Source organism: Dreissena polymorpha, chromosome 4 (assembly GCF_020536995.1).
Source record: "Dreissena polymorpha isolate Duluth1 chromosome 4, UMN_Dpol_1.0, whole genome shotgun sequence".
Lineage (NCBI taxonomy): Eukaryota > Metazoa > Mollusca > Bivalvia > Myida > Dreissenidae > Dreissena > Dreissena polymorpha.
The window spans coordinates 65,414,220-65,436,161 of NC_068358.1; the positions used below are offsets into that span (position 1 = coordinate 65,414,220).

The window sequence follows — 21,942 nt, forward strand, 5'->3', positions numbered from 1 at the left end:
GATGCTGCACATGTGAATTGGCCTTGGAAAGTAGATGACCCCTATTGAAATTTGATTCACTAGGTCAGTGTTACAATTATGTGAAAATTGTTTTCGATCAATAACTTGTCAACAAATTGACCGATTGGCTTGATACTTTACATAGGCATAGGCCTTGGACAGTAGAAAACCCCTATTGAAATTGGGGTCACTAGGTGAAGGGTCAAGTTCACTGTCACAATTAGTTTGAAAACTGTTTGCAATAAATAATTAGTCAGCAAATTGACCAATTGACATGACGCCGCCTGTCAATCAAGTTCTTATCTAAGAACTGATCTACCAATCAGCGATCAATTAATCAGGCGCGTTAGTTAGCAACGAACTGTCCGCCATTTTCTAGACAAGCTATGTATAAGTTCACTTTTACTTTAGCGAGTTTCTTTTGTTTTCCTCTTTAAAAAAAGTATATTAAAAATGGTTAAACGGTGTCGATGGGGACTATGTAACTCGGACAATTGATATCCTGAAAGAATAGTTGGTGACATTTAATTTATATCGTTTCCAAAGCTGAAAAGAGATCTTGAGAAGTGTAAGAGATGTATAAATGCATGCGGTCGTCACCACGAACAACTGAACGTCAACACTGTCAAAGACAATTATAATATATTTTTATCGGATTTAAATAGTTTATGTTATCGATCTGATTATCACATAATATTTCACGTTTAAAAAAAATAGTTTTATCAGTTACTAGATCATTAATATACAGAAGCGAGGTTCATCTGCATTACTTAAAGAGAAATAAAACCCAGCATGAAGCCCAATTTGTGCTGTGTTTTATTACTCTGATAGTAATGCACTTTATTGCCATTATACATGTTATTAGAAGGTGACACGTGATATATTATATTAATAACGGTATCTACACATGTGCAGACATGTGATGTCACCAATGAACGCTTTTAATCCACCTTTGAGATCGAATGCCTAGTTCTCATTTTTTTCAACGAGTTTCGTTTGATTTGTTCGGAAAAAAAAGCGGAAATGAAATAAGGCAAAAACGGTGTGAATAGGTTTTATGTAACTCTGACATTCGGTATCCACAAGTTAGATTAATAAAATATATACCATTTCAAACGCGGAAATGCGGTCTTGACAAGAGCAAGTGGAAGCTTCAACGTGTAGAATTACCGAGATCACCCTTATGGAGCATTTATTTATTTAAAAAACTGGAAATGTTATGTAAGAAATAACTATGCATTATTAAGTATGAGTTATATCACGTGTGCTTGTAGAATAATAGAGAAGATTGGTACCAACTTTGCGTAACTGAACGAAATCCCCGTTATAAATCGAGTTTTGTGTGTGTCAGAAACAAGTGAAAACAATTATATGTTTCTATTTTAATAGAATCGAATCGATAAATGCCACATAATAAGATTTATTATAACTGATATAACCAATAAATGCCAAAATGGGAGAAATCGGTAACTGCGCCAGCGTCTGATACAGGTAGCTTTACTGAATTCCCCTCCATACAGCGCTACTTTATATATGACAATGACCAAACTTATTGTGCTGTCTTGCACTTTCAATTATAGTGATTGATAAATGTCCCATAAGCAATGTTTAATATTATTAATATCACTTTTATACGTAATAACATGTGGGATTTTGGTACACTCAGTGTCAAAAAGCGTGTAAAACTTCACCAAAATCCCAGTTTAAAGCGCTATTTCGTGTCAAATACACGAGTGGAAATGTTTCGTCAATAACATGGGTAAATGCTGTTTAAGAAATGTTAATTTATTGCTAATACCAACATCACACGTAATAACAGGTTCGATTTCGGTCAGTGCGCAAGCGTTTGAGAGCGTTATTCATGTACCGAAAAACCCGTTATAATTAGCTGATGTTCTCTATAAACGTATATTTTTTGCATTCGCAGAATAACTAAATGACACAAACCCCTTATACAAGTGTCATATGGTGTCAAAAAGTCAATAAAAATAATCCGGAATATCGCGTTAATCTACATGCAGTATATAGGCAATGAAGCCATTTTGGTGTTAGCTTGTCTAGGTTTACTACCCGCTGAGCCACGTGATAAAGTGGGCGGAGCGATCATAGATAAGGCGTCATGTCAATTGGCTTGATACTTCACATGTGCATTAACCTTTGAAGTAGATGACCCCTATTAAAATTGGGGTGCCTTGGTCAAAGGTCAAGGTAACTGACACAATAAGTGTGAAAATAGTTTGCGGATCAATAAGTCGTCAACAAATTGACCGATTGGCTTGATACTTCACATATGCATTGGCCTTGGACCTAAGATGACCCCAAATCAAATTGGGGTCACAAGGTTACTGTCACAATAAGTGTGAAAAGCATTTCTGATCAATAACTCATCAACAAATTTGTTGATTGGCTTGATAGTTCACATGTGAATTGGCCTTGGACAGAATATGAGTCCTATTGAAATTGGGGTCACTAGGTCAAAGGTCAAGAGCACTGTCACAATAAGTGTGAAAAGCGTTTCTGATCAATAACTCATCACCGCATTGACAGATTGGCTTGATAATTCACATATGCATTGGTCTTAGAGAGTAGATGACCCCTATTGAAATTTGGGTCACTAGTTCAAAGGTCAAGGTCACTGTGACATTAAGTGTTAAATTGGTTTCTGTTTGATATGTCATCAAAGGATTGAGTGATAGGTGTCAAGGCCCCATTAGGGGGTAATCTCTCTCCGACTGTGGAGCTCTTGTTACTATTTGATACACTAGAGGAAGATGCTCATAATAGTCCTGGCAAATCAGGAATGGCACTTGTGCTTATCGAGCCCTTCCTCAGGTCTGCAAATTATTAACCTCTCAAAAAATAATCACATATCAAAAATTATTTCGATTCTTATCTATTTAGAAGTCAGTATTTTTTAAGACAGATATATCATAAACACAAATTTTAATGACAGGCTTTAATGTTACACCAGGTCTTAACATATACATATTTCTGTTAAACAAAGAATTTGGTATCTCATGAAATGTTAATTCAATTGAAAAATATATACTTGAAATACAGAATATGTCATTTAAAAAAGAAATGTTTTTACCACGTTTTACCAAGCAAGAATGAGGTGATGTTGTACATCAAGTGTTATTTTGCATGTTTTTGATAAATACAATGGATTTGCGCAAAATACATGAGAAATGTTTATATGTGGCTAAGGTTTGTTAACTTTAGGTAAACAATAACACCTGGCAATGCTTTTTGGATAACACATTTAATATTATCACATGCCATACCCTGTTTCCCATGTAATATAACCATTACATATGTTTTTTATTACACATGTGTAATACAACATTTTTAAGCGTTTTCATTGGCTTAGTTTTCGTTTATTGACCAATCGCATTTTGATATTTTGCTGAAACGACTTTGCAACGTCAAATGACGTCACGAATTGTAAACAACATACGGGATTTATCAATATGTTTGCCTAAATATTTATATAATTTGCTCATTTAAAAGCATGTGATAAAAAATATCTGACATTCCTTGTCATATCATACCATATTTTATTAAACTCGTCCAGGAAATTGGTTAGTAAGCTCGCCAAAGGCTCTCTTACTAACAAAATTCCTGAACTCGTTTAATAAAATATGGTATGATATGACAACTCGTACCAGATCCTATATATACGCGTTTGAAATTCTTATATTGAATAATACTTTTTGTTCTACCAATGTATAACAGGGATTTAACACATGCAATAAGGAAGGTAAATAACATGTTATGAGATTTCCAAACTATTCTTATGCATATGTATGCATGAATGAACCTCGTGAACCTCTTTATAAAGGAACTGCAGTGTTTTAAATATTTGTGTAACTATTTTGTTTTACGTTAAGAGAACATTATATCAATTATAAATGAATTATCAACTTCATTTTATCGAAATTTTCTAAGTAACCTAATGTTCACATGAGCTTACACTTGTGATACATCAACAGTCACCATTAAGGGGGCAGGGGATATATTTTTGACCAAATTTCAAGTTCCGAAAGGCCGCAAACTGTCAAATCCATTGCATCAAAACAGAAAGTGACACAAGAAAGCCTTTTTGTGTCAGTGTCATAACATAGGCAATATACATTGAAAATACAACCAAAGACAAGGCTGGCTTCTTCACTTGTGAAACTATGGCCCTTGATCTTTCCCCCCACCCACCTCATTTTTAATGAAAAATTGAGAAATTTGACCCATTTCATGGCATGCACAGAACATGCAAACAGAATGCAATCCTAGTTTTGGCTACATTACTCATTAATTTCATCCCTGTGCTTTGTTTATTTACCTAGAAAAGTGTCTCCCATACGTTTAGATTTTTCACAATTTACCTTCAAAGTTTTGTTCTGTTTCTGCAGCGTGAAATATTGACTTCCGACAAAAGTGAAAACCTCCTTTTTGAAGATTCAAAATTTCCTTGCTAGGGAGCTGTGGCTAGTTTTAATGTTTTTTTCCAAAATTTTGAGACATTCTTTCTACAACCTAACACAAGAAATACATCTTATAAATACCTAATTGATTTTTAAATACCATAGGTAACACCTACCCTAAAGATATGTAATTTTCATGGACCCCCCTTTCCCTGCCACCGAAAGCTTGTTGTGAATTGTCCTGGAATAAAACCATGCTACTAATGCGCTACATCAGTTTGGACTGAGCATGTAGTGCTCATGAGAAGTTCGGTCAGTCCAATCTATGTTAGGCTCAGTCAATATGTACAACCAACATGCATGCTTATCTATGAAGTGGAGAGAAATGACTTGCTCAAGTCACTAGTTATTAACAATATGCTGAGATGGCTAACTTGTTCTATTGTATGTTTGTGATATGCTTTGTTAGCATAACATGTGTGTGTGCATGTCAATAAGGTTCTCATTTGAGATTGCTTAAAAACCAATATGGTTTTTAAAGCGGAAAATGAGGATTTGTTATTTATTTTGTTCTCAGCTCTGGTTTGAAACAACACAAAAACTTGTAGCACACTGGGACATATCTGCTCCTGACACATCACAAACACTGGGCCCTTCCTGATTATGTTCAGACAAGATTCCGCTTACTGGTACAGATACCGCTGCCAGTCTCAGATAATCATGCTTATCACACAAGGTTGTTTCAGCTAATCAGAAACACTGCCGAATATACAATTTCCATGTAAATATTATCTGTTATGTATCTCTTATATGTATCTCTTTTATGTATCTCTTTTGTTGGCAGGGTCTGTCCAGCCTTCATTAACAGTCTTATGTAATGATTCACCAATTTGGCACACCAAAAATGTAGACGATTACACTTGCTTATTCATTCTGGACCAAACTTGCAGAAATTGTGTGTGACCATAAAATATCTCTAAAAAGTATTGCCTCTTATTTGTAAACAAGAAATCTTTTAACAAGAAATTCAGCGTATATCCTGACTGGAATACAGGTAGAAAAGTTACATTTCTACGTTATAAAATTTAAAAAACAGTTTTAGGTATTGTTGTGTTCTTTTTTCACTTAATAGCTGCATATCCACTGCATGAAATATTTTTTATGAAGTGCACGTATATTAAACCACAGAATAGTGCTAATAGATACAAATTGTACTACCTGAGATCACATCATATGTGTTCCCACATGGCTTTCTATGAATTTATTTCATTGTCGTGGAAACGTATGGTTGATATTTGGCTTCGACACAGTTTTCTTTCCTCACATTCTGTCAGCATATTGCATAAGACCCATTTTCGCATGAAGCAGGTCATTAAGGTGTTTTGTAAATGGAACGTCAAACCACGTTACTTTCCAATAGAAAATTGAAGTCACACTGTGTTATTTATAGCCAACTGGCAATTGTTGGTTGCATATAGACAATCCCAGAATCGATAAATTGACCGCCGCCATATTTGCTATTACATGATCCGCTGCCATTAGGTTTCTGAAAAATCTGGTAGACTACAGCATTCAAAGATCTCACAATAAACAAAAATTGGAGACATTAATGACTTATGTTTCACATCGTTAAAAAATAAAAGTTAGATTTCTAACATATATGTCTCTACAACAATATTCAGTGACAACATGTTTAAGGCTGAAATAGCTGGGGGGGTTAAGTATACCTATCAGTTATGCCTTTGCTTAAAACACAATTATTTCTTTTTTGAATGTAATTATTCGACTATAATTGTAAAGGTTATATCAGCATCTAAAGTCTGAAGCAACTTATGAGATTTTAAGAGTTAATATTTCCGGGGATATAATTAAGCGAAACTTTAAACGATTTATTGCCGAGGTACACAATTTTATTGAAAATCATATGTCTGCCTTTGCTTAAAATTTCTGTTTGAAAACTCATTTCTGAGTTACTCATTAAGAAAATTAATAAGATTCAAGGCTTTTTCATGGATATATGTACATATCTTTTTTATGCCCCCGAAGGAGGGCATATAGTGATCGGACTGTCCGTCCGTCTGTCCGTCACACTTTGCGTTTAGGTTTCGAAAAATGCTTATAACTTCTATGTCGCTTCAGATAGCAGTTTCATATTTGGCATGCATGTGTATATGGACAAGGCCTTTCCATACGCTCACAAATTTTGACCCCTGTGACCTTGACCTTGAATTTAGGGTCTGCATTTAGGTTTCGAAATCTTCGTTTAGGTTTTGAAAAAAGCTCATAACTTCTATGTCCCTTGAGCTATAACCTTCTTATTTGGTATGCATGTGTATATGGACAAGGCCTTTCGATGCGCACACAAATTTTGACCCCTGTGACCTTGACCTTGAACTTAGGGTCCGTGTTTAGGTTTCGAAATCTGCGTTTAGGTTTCATAAATGCTCATAACTTCTATGTCCCTTGAGATATAACCTTCATATTTGGTATGCATGTGTATATAGACAAGGCCTTTCCATATGCACAAAAATTTTGACCCTGTGACCTTGACCTTGAATTTAGGGTCCGCGTTGTTTTCGAAATCTGTGTTTAGGTTTCGAAAATGCTCATAACTTCTATCAAAGCATTAATAGGGGGCATTTGTCATCTCATGGTGACAGCTCTTGTTTCTAAACATTTATTATTTCGTTATGAATATTTCTTATTTAAATCTCACTTTTAAAGGTAATGCAAAAATCTATAGCAGGAATAAAGTTTTTGATTTTAACTAAAATTGGTCCAGAATTATTTATTAGCAAACTCAGTACCAATTTTGGTAGATGCTCACTTTTTATATTAAAAAGTATCATTCTTCACATGACTATTGTGTAGATGCCATTATTAAGATAAGATACCATGCGTTACCTTTAAATAACATGTTAAATGACAATCAAGATATTGTTCATGCCGAGTTTTATGACTCTTACAAAAAGGCATATGAACTTTGTTTCTATTAATCACCAAATAACTGATAAAAAATATTTATTTAAAAAGCACAAACTATTATATGATGATAAAATCGATCAGAGAAACTATTTAAATCTACACATATATTAAGTATAATCGCTTTACTTCCTTAAATTGTTCAGACACCTATACAAATATAAAGGTCTCCGTATCGTTATTCAGTACCATAATGGCAGCGCAGTAATAGGGGAGTTATCGATTTCTGGGATTGTCTATTTTGGCTTGCAGGTCAGATTTTCAGACAGACTGACCATGTAAGTCCTGGTGTGTGGCTAGATAATGAGACAATACCATCAAAATGCCTCTGTATAGTCATTGACACTATACAATATCCGTAGTTTTGTCTCACATTTACCAAATAAGTTTTAATTCATTTGCCTAAAATTTGTTTTATTTGATACATAAAAAGCAATACTGTGTTATCAACATAAGGTGTTTATTGATGGTTCATTTCGTCTTCCCCTGACAATGCACTGACCCAGCTCTGACCATGAAAGTCTTGGGGATGAAATTTACCGGTATTTTGTAATTGTAAATGGGCCAAATTGTATGTCAATGTTTCGTATAAACATGCCAAGAGTAGTCAACTTTTCCTTACACTGTTTAGTGATACATACTTAATTACAAAGATGCGGTGATATTGCCTATGTTCCGAAGGATTATGCTCAAATCAGCCATTGAAATATTGCGAATGCATTCATTCGGGTCTGCTGTTATGTAATGTTAAGATCATTTAAGGTGAAAGCTGGGTTAAACAGCTACGCCGAAAAAAATGAACTGTATATATGATAGAGAGTAGGAGATTTTTAGTCCATTGGATTTAGCAAATTGACTATTGTACCACAAATCAAAAATGTGATTGCAGTCAGGTGAGTATTATTCCAGATATAAATATACCATGATGTTGGCAGATGATAGAGATAACGTTAACAATAGGTATTATGTTTCGCAACAGTCCAAGAGAGTATGCGTGGCGCAGTGGTAGCAGATCAGCTGACGGATCATGACGACAAAGGTTCGAATCCCATTGACATCAGATATTTTTGTTCAACTTTTTTGTGTTCTATAAAATTAGTTAAGACTATTAAAAACATTAAAGATTTGTAAGAAATCTTATCTAAATCTATTATCTAATTCTCTCCCCCTCCCCCTCTTTAAAACGTGGATTGGAACAAAGTTTTGATTAAATTATTGTAGTTCCAAAACTTGTTTCATATATGCCATCATTTCAATAAATATGTTCCCAACATTTTTTGCTAACTTTTTGCATCCTCAGTTATGTGTTTTAAACAACGTGAATCTTGTAATATTTGATTCTGAGATAACATACTTTTTCAATGTATTTATTCATGAGGTATGTTACTTTAAATAAATTTAACGAATAAATAATTGTTTGGTTTCTTGCAGATTTTTTTTTAGGGCTGTAATATCGTTTAACTTAATGATGGCAAACATTTACCTTGCAATTTTTGGGGACATGAGAGGAGGGTCAAAATTACAGTGTTTTGATATATATCTGCAAATTATGTTGCATATTATTTGAAATTATTTGAATAATTTGAATAAGGATTAAAAACTTCAGAACATGGGCTCCAAAATACAGCTTGTGATATTTTGTGTATGTAACAAAGTCGCTAAATATAACAATGACAACCAACCAAGTATTGTACCTATCTGCTTAAATGTAATGAATCGATCATAACAGTATAATGAATAATATCACATATCATTACTATAAATAGTAACACAATGACGTCTCGAGCGGGCCGTTATTCGTATCGAGCTGGCCAATATAAATTATATCAGCCCGCTGAGCCGGGCCAATTTTTCATATCAGAAAAGAATGGGATCGCGCGTCTTACACTGAACAAAATGGCGTCCACATTCAGTCTTAGCTAACGGTGATCAATAAAATTAAGCCACAATTCAACGAAAGAATCGAACATAATTATAATGACACGTAGCACACAATTTGGATAATACAAAAATCGATTGAAACTGAAACTCATTATATTGATTTTATTTCTATCGAAGCTCCCAATTATGCATGACAAACACAAAATCTAAAATATGTTTTGGAATCGTTTGATGCTTAAAAAATATAAAACTCTCAAATAAAAACTATTTATGTCTAGGTAGTTTCGTCATTGAAATTACGTCACATGAGGTATGTCATAAATTGCGTAATCAATTGAATGAAAATAAAATAACAGAAGGCTGGTTCTGTTTAAATTTTAGTGAAGGACCAAAATAGTATGATAAAATTATGTGATATAAACGATAACACACGGCAGAGCTGGGCCGGACGTCTAAAATCGGCCCTAGCCGCATAATGGCCCTCGGGCCGTTATGTCGGCAGTAGGCCGATTATAGGCGTTCCACCCAGCTCTGCCGTGTGTTATTATCTAAGTAACAAACAAACCAGAAAAACAAAGATACAACCTCCATACAAAAAAGTCATTCAGTCTCGTAAATAGTAATGATGTAATGATAAGTTAGAAAAAAGACAGAAACACTAATTTTCCAATTTTAGCCCAAACAACATGATTTTTCCAAGTCCAGAGGGACAGGGTCCTATTCCCAAAATGATGGGAAAAACACTAAATGATATTACATTAAATACATGTGGATGGATCTGTTTTCTATGTACAGATTTTCTAGTTCATTTTCATATTACTAAACTTGCACTGTTTGTTGCTAGTCAAAAGGTCTTTGTAGAGGTTTAATATGGGCAAAAAATGTGCGAAATAATAGAACAAGAGTTAAACTGCTTGTTTGAGAAAAGAGCCATAATTACTTTTTTTGTCAACTGTTGACTCATTCTTCATCCAGATTGCCACACATGATATTCAATACAATTTACAACAATGCACAATGACACTTGACATAAAATGATGCAAATATTGTGTGATTGTTGACTTAAAAAACTTCAATTGCTGAAGCAACAAATTCAATGCAAAACACAACAAGGAATGAAGTATGACAGTCAATGTAGCAGGGAATTGTCACTTATTGTGTTAATTAACAGTTATAGGGTTATTTTTGCGTTCATTTAGATCAATCTGCTTATAATGTAATTAAGAAAGGAATCTTCTGACAACAAAAGCATATTGGAAAAATGTTGATAAAATGAACAGTAAACTGTACTGTTTGTGTCAGGGGTCCTGTACAAGACTAATGATAACAATTATTAAAAATGATGTGAAAATTTATATTTATTGAAAAGTTTTTTGTATAAAAAATCCAATTAAAAGCTATAAATCATAATTGCTAAACTTTAAATTGTTTCTTATTAAGTACGATTTTTTTAATGTGTTTAATTGTAATATATTGATAAAATTTGTTACAATAACACAAAATAGGCAAGAAAAATTATACATTAAAGCCGAATTTCATAAAATGCAGCAAAGACAAATTAGCGCCCCGAGCCGATAATGACGTACATATTTTCCTACAATAACCGAAGCATTCGTCTTTGTATTAGGATCGGAGATAGTGTTCGTGTGTCGTATGAATAGATATCGTTGCAGGAATTCAAATAAACTGATAAACTAAGTTTAGATGCACATCGTACATGTATGGTATACATGCTGGCGAATTCGGCTGTACAGCCGTTTTCAATTTCAGAATAAAATATCTGGCTTATTTCGCATTTTTTGACACATATTTTTCTTAACTTTTGTTTTAATTTATATTGAAATATATATATAAGTTTTTTACACAGTTTATATAAATTCATAAATATTTGACAAAATCGTATAATAATTATACCTGCTTTAAGTGCAAGCTTCATATTTTCTCTGTATCAACCTGGTATATACATAAATATATAAAGTTTTTGATAAACTTTAAATTTGTAACTTTTGTTGATGATCAGCAGAATAAGAGAAAAAAACATAGATTAATTAACATGCCACATGAATAATGTACTGAAATAATTTGAGAGAGGGCATTTGCACACAAAACTACATGTATAATCAATGACCAAGTAATGGGAATGCAATATGTGTTATTGATTTTTAGCTAATCTTTTTTAGTTCGAATAAGAGTGACCAAAAACAAGTCAACACAACATGGCATTGAAAGTACCACTTGACAATAACAATCAACACTTCTTACAGCAACATTTCCTGCCACAACCTAGAGCAAGAATAAGATATTCAAATATTCAAATATTTTGTGTTGCGCATTCATCAGTGGCACATTGCAATGTGCATTGTATTGTGTGTCACATTGATTATCATGTTTCGTCCATTAAGGGCAACAGGCCCAATTGATATCGGCACTAACCAGGTTCTGAAAATTGAACTGTAATAAAATAATTGATACATTTGTACAACAGAATCTGTAGATTGACCTGTATTAAATTAAATGATAAAACATTTAGATTGCATTCTATAGTTCAATCTTTAACATTGATAGACAACAGTATTGACTTTTTTGAAACTGATCTCTCTGCTTTGAATCATAAAAGCTTTCAAACATGGTATTTCAATTTCCTGTTATAAAGGAACTGGTATCAAGGCATGAAAAGGAAACATTTTGTAGAGTTTCCAATCGACTGTTAAACATTGAAACATGGAAAAATTCTTAACTGCAAGTGCTTTCACTGTTCAAGCTAAATGGCCACATAATTACGCTTTTAGCTAACCTGAGCACAAAGTGCTCATGGTTAGCTTATGCAATGGCCTTTTGTCCGTCGTGTGGCGTCAACATTTGCCTTGTTAACACTCTAGAGGCCACATTTATTGTCCAATCTTCATGAAATTTGGTCAGAAGATTGGTCTCAATGATATCTTGGATGAGTTTGAAAATGGTTACGTTTGCTTGAAAAACATGGCTGCCAAGGGGCGGGGCATTTTTCCTTGTATGGCTATATATGGCTATAGTAAAACCTTGTTAACACTCTAGAGGCCACATTAATTGTCCGATCTTCATGAAAATTGGTCAGAAGATTTATCCAAATAATATCTTGGACTAGTTCGAAAATGATGCCGGTTGGTTGAAAAACATGGGCACCAGGGCCTTGGGGCGGGGCATTTTTCCTTATATGGCTATAGTAAAACCTTGTTAACACTCTAGCTAATTGGAAATATAATTGCAAGGTGAGTCTGAAAATAGTTCATGTTTGTTTAAAAACAAGGCTCTCAGGAGGAGGGTAGTTTAATTGTATGTCTAAAGCTGTGTGGTAAAATTTAGCTTTAGCTGATTATCATTATGTAATACCTATTTTATTTTGTCATTTTTCACAAGAGTCTGATAAGCCATAATGTTAAAGAAAGACAACCTGTAAATACTTTATAATAGTTAACTCCCTTGTTTAACCTGCTGACTCAGGTTCCCTAATCTATTATTAGTTCACCTCTGGAATTTGTTAGACCCCTTGGTTTCGAAACACTTAAAGGGTAAATACTTCAAAATGCATATTTTTCTAGTATAATGACATTTTTGGCTAAGTTTTAATTTCTTGTGTAAATCTGTACTTATTGTTTTGTCACATTTGTTATTAGTTTGTAGCAAATTAATCTATGATGGGAACTATGACTGATAAGCCATCTTTGAGAAAACCCCTAGAAAGTTCCCCAGAGCTAAGATTTTGATCATTGATTATTGGTGTGTTTTTGATAGCTGAATGCATGTGTAGCTTGCATATTATGCCCCCCTTCAAAGAAGAGGGGGTATATTGCTTTGCACATGTCGGTTGGTCGGTCCGTCCACCAGGTGGTTTCCGGATGATAACTCAAGAACGCTTGGGCCTAGGATCATGAAACTTCATAGGTACATTGAACATGACTCGCAGATGACCCCTTTTGATTTTGAGGTCACTAGGTCAAAGGTCAAGGTCACTGTGACCCGAAATAGTAAAATGGTTTCCGGATGATAACTGAAGAACGCTTATTCCTGGGATCATGAAACTTGATAGGTAGATTGATCATGACTCGCAGATGACCCCTATTGATTTTCAGGTCACTAGGTCAAAGGTCACGGTGACCCGAAATAGTAAAATGGTTTCCGGATGATAACTCAAGAACGCTTATGGCAAGGATCATGAAACTTCATAGGTACATTTATCATGACTGGCAGATGACCCCTATTGATTTTCAGGTCACTAGGTCAAATGTCAAGGTCACAGTAACAAAAAACATATTCACACAATGGCTGCCACTACAACGGAGAGCCCATATGGGGGGCATGCATGTTTTACAAACAGCCCTTGTTTTAGTAGAAGTTGTTGGTTATGTTCAATTTAAATAATAGTGTTGATTTGAGTGTTTTTATTATGTTTTTAGTCTATGAGTAGAGATTATATTTTTAATCAATCAAAATGTCTGTAAATGGACTGTTCTGAGGGAAAATAGACTATTCTGCCAGTGTTCTCAGAACTGTATAAAATAAGCTGTTTTGGCTGATACAGTCACTTCTTGATGCTTTCTTGAAAAGGTAACAACTCTTGAAAAAGGTGGGAATTTTCAAATGATTAAACTCTTAGTTATTGTAACACCAGCAACAAGACATGTTGGCATTATTATGCCCCCCTTCGAAGAAGAGGAGTTTTATTGTTTTGCACATGTCGGTCCGTCAATCGGTCCGTCCGTCCGTCCGTCCACCAGATGGTTTCCGGATGATAACTCAAGAACGCTTAGGATTAGGATCATGAAACTTCATAAGTACATTGATCATGACTGGCAGATGACCCCTATTGATTTTCAGGTCACTAGGTCAAAGGTAAAGGTCACAGTGACTCGAAATAGTAAAATGGTTTCCGGATGAAAACGCAAGAATGCTTAAGCCTAGGATCATGAAACTTCATAGGTACATCGCTAATGACTAGCAGATGATCCCTATTGATTTTCAGGTCAAAGGTCAAGGTCACAGTGACTCGAAATAGTAAAATGGTTTCCGGATGATACCTCAAGACTGCTTATGCCTAGGATCATGAAACTTTATAGGAACATTGATCATGACTGGCAGATGACCCCTATTGATTTTCAGGTCACTAGGTCAAAGGTCAAGGTCACAGTGACTCCAAACAGTAAAATGGTTTCCGGATGATAACTCAAGAATGCTTACGCCTAGGATCATGAAACTTCATAGGTACATTGATCATGACTGGCAGATGACCCCTATTGATTTTCAGGTCACTAGGTCAAAGGTCAGGGTCACAGTGACTCGAAATAGGAAAATGGTTTCCGGATGATAACTCAAGAATGCTAAATAGGATCATGAAGCTTCATAGGTACATTGATCATGACTGGCAGATGACCACTATTAATTTTCAGGTCACTAGGTCAAAGGTCAAGGTCACAGTGATTCGAAACAGTAAAATTGTTTCCTGATGATAACTCAAGAATAATTAGGCCTAGGATCATGAAACTTCATAGGTACATTGATAATCACTGGCAGATGACCCCTTTTGATTTTCAGGTCACTAGGTCAAAGGTCAAGGTCACAGTGACAAAAACGTATTCACACAATGGCTGCCACTACAACTGACAGCCCATATTTGGGGCATGCATGTTTTACAAACAGCCCTTGTTTTCCAAATTATTCTCATATAGCTAATTTTTGTTTGCCATTTTCTAAATTAGAAAGACTCTTGATTGAAATAAGTTTTGTAAATTCTTCCTATTCTTTACATTTGAGTCACTGGAGTTTCCCACTCTCCATAAATTGTGTTCTTAAGATTAAATTAGAGTTATTATGCCCCCTTTCGAAGAAGAGGGGGTAAATTGTTTTGCACATGTTGGTCAGTTGGTCGGTCCGTTGGTCGGTCGGTCTGTCGGTCCGTCCACCAGATGGTTTCCGGATGATAACTCAAGAACGCTTAGGCCTAGGATCATGAGACTTCATAAGTACATTGATCATGACTGGCAGATGACCCCGAGTGATTTTAAGGTTACTAGGTCAAAGGTCAAGGTCACAGTGACTCGAAATATTAGAATGGTTTCTGGATGATAACTCAAGAATGCTTCCGCCTAGGATCATGAAACTTCATAGGAACATTGATCATGACTGGCAGATGACCCCTATTGATTTTCAGGTCACTAAGTCAAAGGTCAAGGTCACAGTGACTCGAAACAGTAAAATGGTTTCCGGATGATAACTCAAGAATGCTTACGCCTAGAATCATGAAACTTCATAGGTACATTGATCATGACTGGCAGATGACCCTTATTAATTTTCAGGTCACTAGGTCAAAGGTCAAGGTCACAGTGACTCGAAACAGTAAAATGGTTTCCTGATGATAACTCAAGAATAATTAGGCCTAGGATCATGAAACTTCATAGGTACATAGATCATGACTGGCAGATGACCCCTATTGATTTTCAGGTCACTAGGTCAAAGGACAAGGTCACAGTGACAAAAAAGTATTCACATAATGGCTGCCACTACAACTGACAGCCCATATGGGGGGCATGCATGTTTTACAAACAGCCCTTGTTTTATAAACTAAATTTTTGAAGCAACTTCTAGAATCTAGACTAACAGTAACAAATATTTATATCAGTTTTTTTTTTACAGATTGTGAACTTCTTTTTACATTAATTAAGGTATTTGCTGTATTTGTTCATTTTTAACAATGCATAGATTCTTTAGACTTGGCTTGTACCTGTTCTTAATTCTCTGTCATTGTTCTTCATTTTCCTAGTTCTTAGAATAAAAGTTAGTTATTTTCATTAAAGCTGCTTTGGTTTTCACTTATAGATTAATGTTTTGAGTGTATTCAGGTGTATTTGACCGGATGCCTTTAGTTAATTGAATTACAACCAGTCAGTGGTGTCATCCGGACCGGAAATAAGCATTCTTTAATTAGACTCGATAAATATTTCCTTATTACATAAGTGCTCACAAAGTTACATAACTTGTAACTGGATCACTTGCGTAAACGAACGAGACCGCAATACCACAGTTGTTTATAGTGAAATATTGTGAATACTTTTAGTCACATTTTTAGTTCAATCTTCACATATGGTGACAATATTTATGAGCATAATATTTTTTGCTCGTGGTGAACTTTTGTGATCACCTTTTGATGTCTTCCCTTGTGCGTCATGAATATTTGCCTTGTTAACACTGTAGAGGCCACATTGATTGTTGGATCTTCATGAAACTTTGTCAGAAGATTTGTCCCGATAATATCATGTATTTCATTCTCTTCAAATCTTATGAATTTAATATTGGCTCAACAAAAATTAATTTTAAGAAATAAATCTTTACACACAGCAGAAATAGTTATTTTCTTTTATCACTATAGATGTTCAAAGTGTGTGTTTTTAGCTCGGCTGTTTTCGGAGAAAACCCGAGGTATTGTCAAAGCCAGCTTGGCGTTCAGCGTCCACCGTGCTAAAACCTTGACGTTTTCCTCTAACATCATAGTGCTTCCACCTACAACTTTGAAACTTCATATGTAGATGCACCTTGATGAGTTCTACACGCCACACCCATTTTTGGGTCACTAGGTCAAAGGTCAAGGTCACTGTGACCTTTAATAAAAAAAAAAATTCTGACAAGCTTTCGCAGCCGAGCATGGCACCCGTTATGCGGTGCTCTTGTTTTATACTTTCAGTACTAAAGAAATCATGTTCTTCAAAAAACAATTTACTTAAAGGGCAATAACTATTTAAATCCTGATAAGAGAATTATTATTCTCGTACTCTGCACTTCCCTTTATTGCCTTCTATCATTATATGAAGTTGTATTTGAATCCCTTTATTATTTTCTGATTTATGTGCCACACAAGGGAAATACTATACAAGAAAGAAGGGCAACAATTCCACAAATCCTTAAAATGGAGAGTTGCAGTCTGCACTTCTTCCCTGTCCTTAATTGATATACAATGTTTAATTTAAATACCTTCAATACTATAAAACAAATGCTCCTAAGAGTACATTCCTTAATGGGCAATAACTCTGTTAGTCTTGATGAGAGAGTTATAGTCTCTGTACTCTTCACTTCTCCCTCTTTGTGCCCTCAACGGGAGGCATATAGTTTTCGCACAGTCCGTCAGTCTGTCTGTCCTTCCGTCACACTTTTCATGTCCGCTCTCTAATTCAAGTAGTTTTCATGCGATCATCACCAAACTTGGTCAGAAGTATCTAGATGATGTCTTGGCCAAGTTTGAAGATGGGTAATGCCGGGTAAAAAACTAGGTCACGGGATCACGTAGTGCGTTTTAAACATTCAGCATGGTGTAGGTTCTCTATTAAAAGTTGTTTTCATCCGATCTTCACCAAACTTGACCAAATGTTGTATCTAGATGATGTCAAGGCCATGTTCAAATATGGGTCATGCCAGGTCAAAAACTAGGTCACAGGGTCACTTAGTGCATTTTAAACATTTAGAATGGTGTCCACTCTCTAATTCAATAAGTTTTCATCCGATCTTCACCAAACTTGGTCAGATGTTGTATCTAGATGATCTCTAGGCCAAGTTCGAAGATGGGCCATGCCGGGTCAAAAACTAGGTCTCGGGGTCACTTAGAGCATTTTAAACATTCAGCATGGTGTCCGCTCTCAAATTCAAGTAATTTTCATCCAACCTTCACCACACTTGATAAGAAGATGTATCTAGATGATGTCTTGGCTTAGTTTTAAAATGGATCATGCTGGATCAAAAACTAGGTCAAGTGGTCAATTAATGCGTTTTTAAACATTCATCCTGGTGTCAGCTTTCTAATTCAAGTAGTTTTCATCCGATCTTCACCAAAGTATTCCAACCCTCAAACGGACGTATTTGTGACAGTTTGGCACTCTTGTTTAGCATTGTCCACTCTATAAATTAAAGTTTTCATTTGACTCTCATTAAACATGAAAATGTCTTATGCATGCAATCTTTTACTACTTTAGCTGTGTAAACTTAATCCTGGGTTTTATCCAATTGTATGGAACATTTACATGGATATGCTCTTTTGTAGGGACAAAGTTGGAGTTGGGGGGCATCCGTGTCGGGTGGACACATTTTTTGTTCCCTATTCAATTACATGCAGTTTAAATTGAATCCCTTCATTATCTTTCATGTTATGCACTAGACAATAAATGGACCATAAATTAATTAACAAAGGGAAATATCTATTTAAAAAAACAAACAGATAAAAGTTGTGGTTCTTGTACTAAGCATTTCCATTTAAGGCCCTCTAACACTTTATGACATTGCATTTGATTACCTTCGATACTAATCTAGTTATGCTCTGTACAATGCATTTGCGTATTAACTTGGTTGATATCACTTTCTACAGCCATTCTAATCACATTTACTCATGAAATTGATAACTTTCAATGTCTTTTATTTTTGGTTGAATCTTACACATCTGTCTTATTCTAAAAAAAAATCATTAAATACAATTAAGACTTTGTTTTCAAAGTTTCTAATCAAATTAAATCAATCAGCACATGTTTGATGAGTTTTTTGCAAAATGAGCTTATTGCAAGACGTGTTGATTTATAAATTTCATATTGCAATTAAACGCTGCTACTGTTTTGCAAAAAATATTGCATTTATAACTTAAGAGGTAATTTATGTATGTATATGTATGGATAATCATAGTTTGGCCATTTCAAAACACACTATTCAACTACCTAATTGCATTATGTGTTATATCCATGTGTTTTACATATGTATCACTTAAAAACATTATCCCATATAAGTATTTGAAAAAAAATACGTTTAATAACATTTGTTATCCGAAAAGCTTTGTCAATTTTTATTGTTGACGAAAGATGATAAAATCTAGCCACAAATAAATCAGAACTAAATATGTTAAAATCACATTCTACACACATTCTGAGTTGTATTATCGTATTTAATCTCGAAATAAATCATTTCCATGACTTTTGATTTTAAGTCAAAACTCAGAGGTTTGTTTATTTTTAAAACAATATAATTTAACATTTGAAACTTGCTTTTTAACATTCTCAATTGATTTAAATTATTTTATAAATGTGTGATGATTTTTTTTTGCAAAACGGGTTTATTGCAAAACAGGTTGTTATAAAAATTTCAAATGGCAATAAGACATACAAAGTCAATAACTGATGTTATGTAAAAACAAAGCACAATGGTCAGCTTTTGGCCCTTGATGACCACCTTGATGTGCTTTATGGCTCACTTTATATGCTTTATATGGGTTGTTACTGCTATCTTTTTGTGAAATTTGTATCTTTGGAATAAGGGACCATTCTGCATGGCTATGTGTGTATCAGTTATAAATAATCTGATATTGTTAGCAGTGGTTATAGCATAAGAATTGAACCTCAAGAGACGTTCTTCACCTAATGTTTTACAGAACAATTGCATTCAATACCTAATTAGCATTTCCAATAATGTTTGATATCTCTGTGAAAGTTGTAATAGCCCAGTACATGTTTTATGATGCGAAATGACAGTTGGAGTAAAATCACTTGTGAAGGAAATATTTGTATTGTGCAAGACTGCTATACCGTATTGCTCATTTTGTAAGATTTTGTGTTCTGTGTAAGTGTAACATGAAATCTCAAAGAAACCGTGAAGAGAGGATATATTCTTGGCTTTCAAAAGACCGGAAATATTTAAATAGCAAAAAAGTTTTGGTAAAAAAAATCCATTTAATTATTTCAAAACACAGTTGTTTCAGTGTAATCAATATAATATTGTTAAAATGTATACTACACATTTATGGAAGTATACTGGAATTTTTATGTCCCCCACCACTATAGTGGGGTACATATTGTTTTTGCCCTGTCTATTGGTTGGTTGGTTTGTTTGTTTGTTTGCTACAACTTTAACATTTTGCCATAACTTTTGCAATATTGAAGATAGCAACTTCATATTTTGCATGCATGTATCTCTCATGGAGCTGCAAATTTTGAGTGGTAAAAGGTCAACATTTCATGCCCAATCTCCATCCTTCAAGGTCAAAGGTCAAAAATATAGCTTAAAAGCGGCGCAAAAGGGGACATAGTGTTTCTGACAAACATATATCTTGTTTACTATGGAAGTTTGTCCATCCCTTTAACTGTAATATCAGGGGCAGGTAATCCAGACTAAAACTAGTTCACCTAGTCACATTTTGTCAATTGGTTTGCCTGGAACTCAGACAAGTGCTTCTGGATGATCATGGTCCTCTGGTTTATTGTTGGAACATTCTACATACATGCATTACTATATTACAGTCTTGCAGCACTAGGTGGTATTCTTCACTTCAGTGATAAGTTTTAGTTTAGTTAGCTTCAAGATACACTCCATTATATCGCGCTATATAAGATCATTCATGCTTGTATATGTATGGATAAGCATAGTTTGGCGATTTCAAAACAAACTATTTACCTACCGTATTGCATTATGTGTTATATCCATGTGTTATACATATGTATAACATAAAAACATTATTCCATATAATTATTTTTTTAAATGCGTTTAATGACATTTGTTATCCGAAAAGCATTGCTAATTTTTATTGTTCACAAAAGATGACAAAATTAGCCACAAATAAACATTCCTCATGTATTTACTGTTAATTATTTGTACTTATTACAAGCATACAAAAATTAGACCTCAATATCACATCATTCTGCCTTGTTGAAAGCATGGGCATTAATATTTGAATATTGAATAAAAACTTCTTACGCATGGGAGACAACTCACTCTAAGATCCTAATTTTTTAATAAAAAATTGATAGTTAAAAAAAATGTGCAGACTTTTCCTCTAAATTAAAAACATTTCGCTTACGCCTTATCAAATGTGCAAAGGTTGTTGAGATCAGTATATATCTGTAAGATTTACAGTTATTGTATATGTGAAAGGTGACAAGCGAAATAACCTTTGATGTTAGGCAAGTTGGTTTTTTGTTTGTCGCAGTACACAAGCCTGAACGTGAAGCACAAAGAAGGCAAAGAATCTGGACCAAACTTGATTTATGAATGTTGGATTACACAAAAAATTAAAGTGGGTGAAAATATGGGGTCCACGGCTGACTGCGATGTATTGGACATAGCGATATATCAGACCGCCATATATTGTAGTTGAAGTGTATATCACTCCTGCTTTGCACACTGCATGTGCTGTTTCACTTTCATCTGTGTTGCAGGTTCCAGAGAAGAACAAACAGGTCCAGCAATCTGCAGGCAATCTCAACAATGGAAATGTGGGTTCTTCAAGATCTCCACAAGTAAGAGTCATGATGATGTCATTATAATTGCTTGTTACCTTACCTTAACACATGTTCCATGATCAGATTTTGTTGTTTTAAGGCATTGACCTAATTATTTCAATTTTTTCTATACTTTTTGCTATCTGCATATAAGAACCACATGGTTTAGATTAATAAAAAATAATTATGTGTGAAATCATTTTAGAACACAGTTTGCGGATGGAAAATAAATTATTTGTGAAACTAAACCAGAATGATCAGAATGACCAGAATGATTTTATATAACGCCATTTATGACGTCATCATGTACAACGTCATTTGACGTTTAAAAACATTTTTCTTTGTTATTTAAATTGTGCAGTCAAAAGACGTTAAAATGTAGTTAACATATA

At 34.5% G+C, this 21,942-nt stretch overlaps 1 protein-coding gene across 1 annotated transcript in view; it reads left to right on the forward strand.

Moving 5' to 3' along the window:
• LOC127878479 (uncharacterized) overlaps positions 1 to 21,942 on the forward strand; it is a 349,860-nt gene that overhangs the window by 226,440 nt on the left and 101,478 nt on the right. The window contains exon 25 of the mRNA XM_052425005.1: positions 21,488 to 21,568. Within this exon, the coding sequence (XP_052280965.1) occupies positions 21,488 to 21,568 (81 nt within the window). The remainder of the gene's footprint in view (positions 1 to 21,487; positions 21,569 to 21,942) is intronic.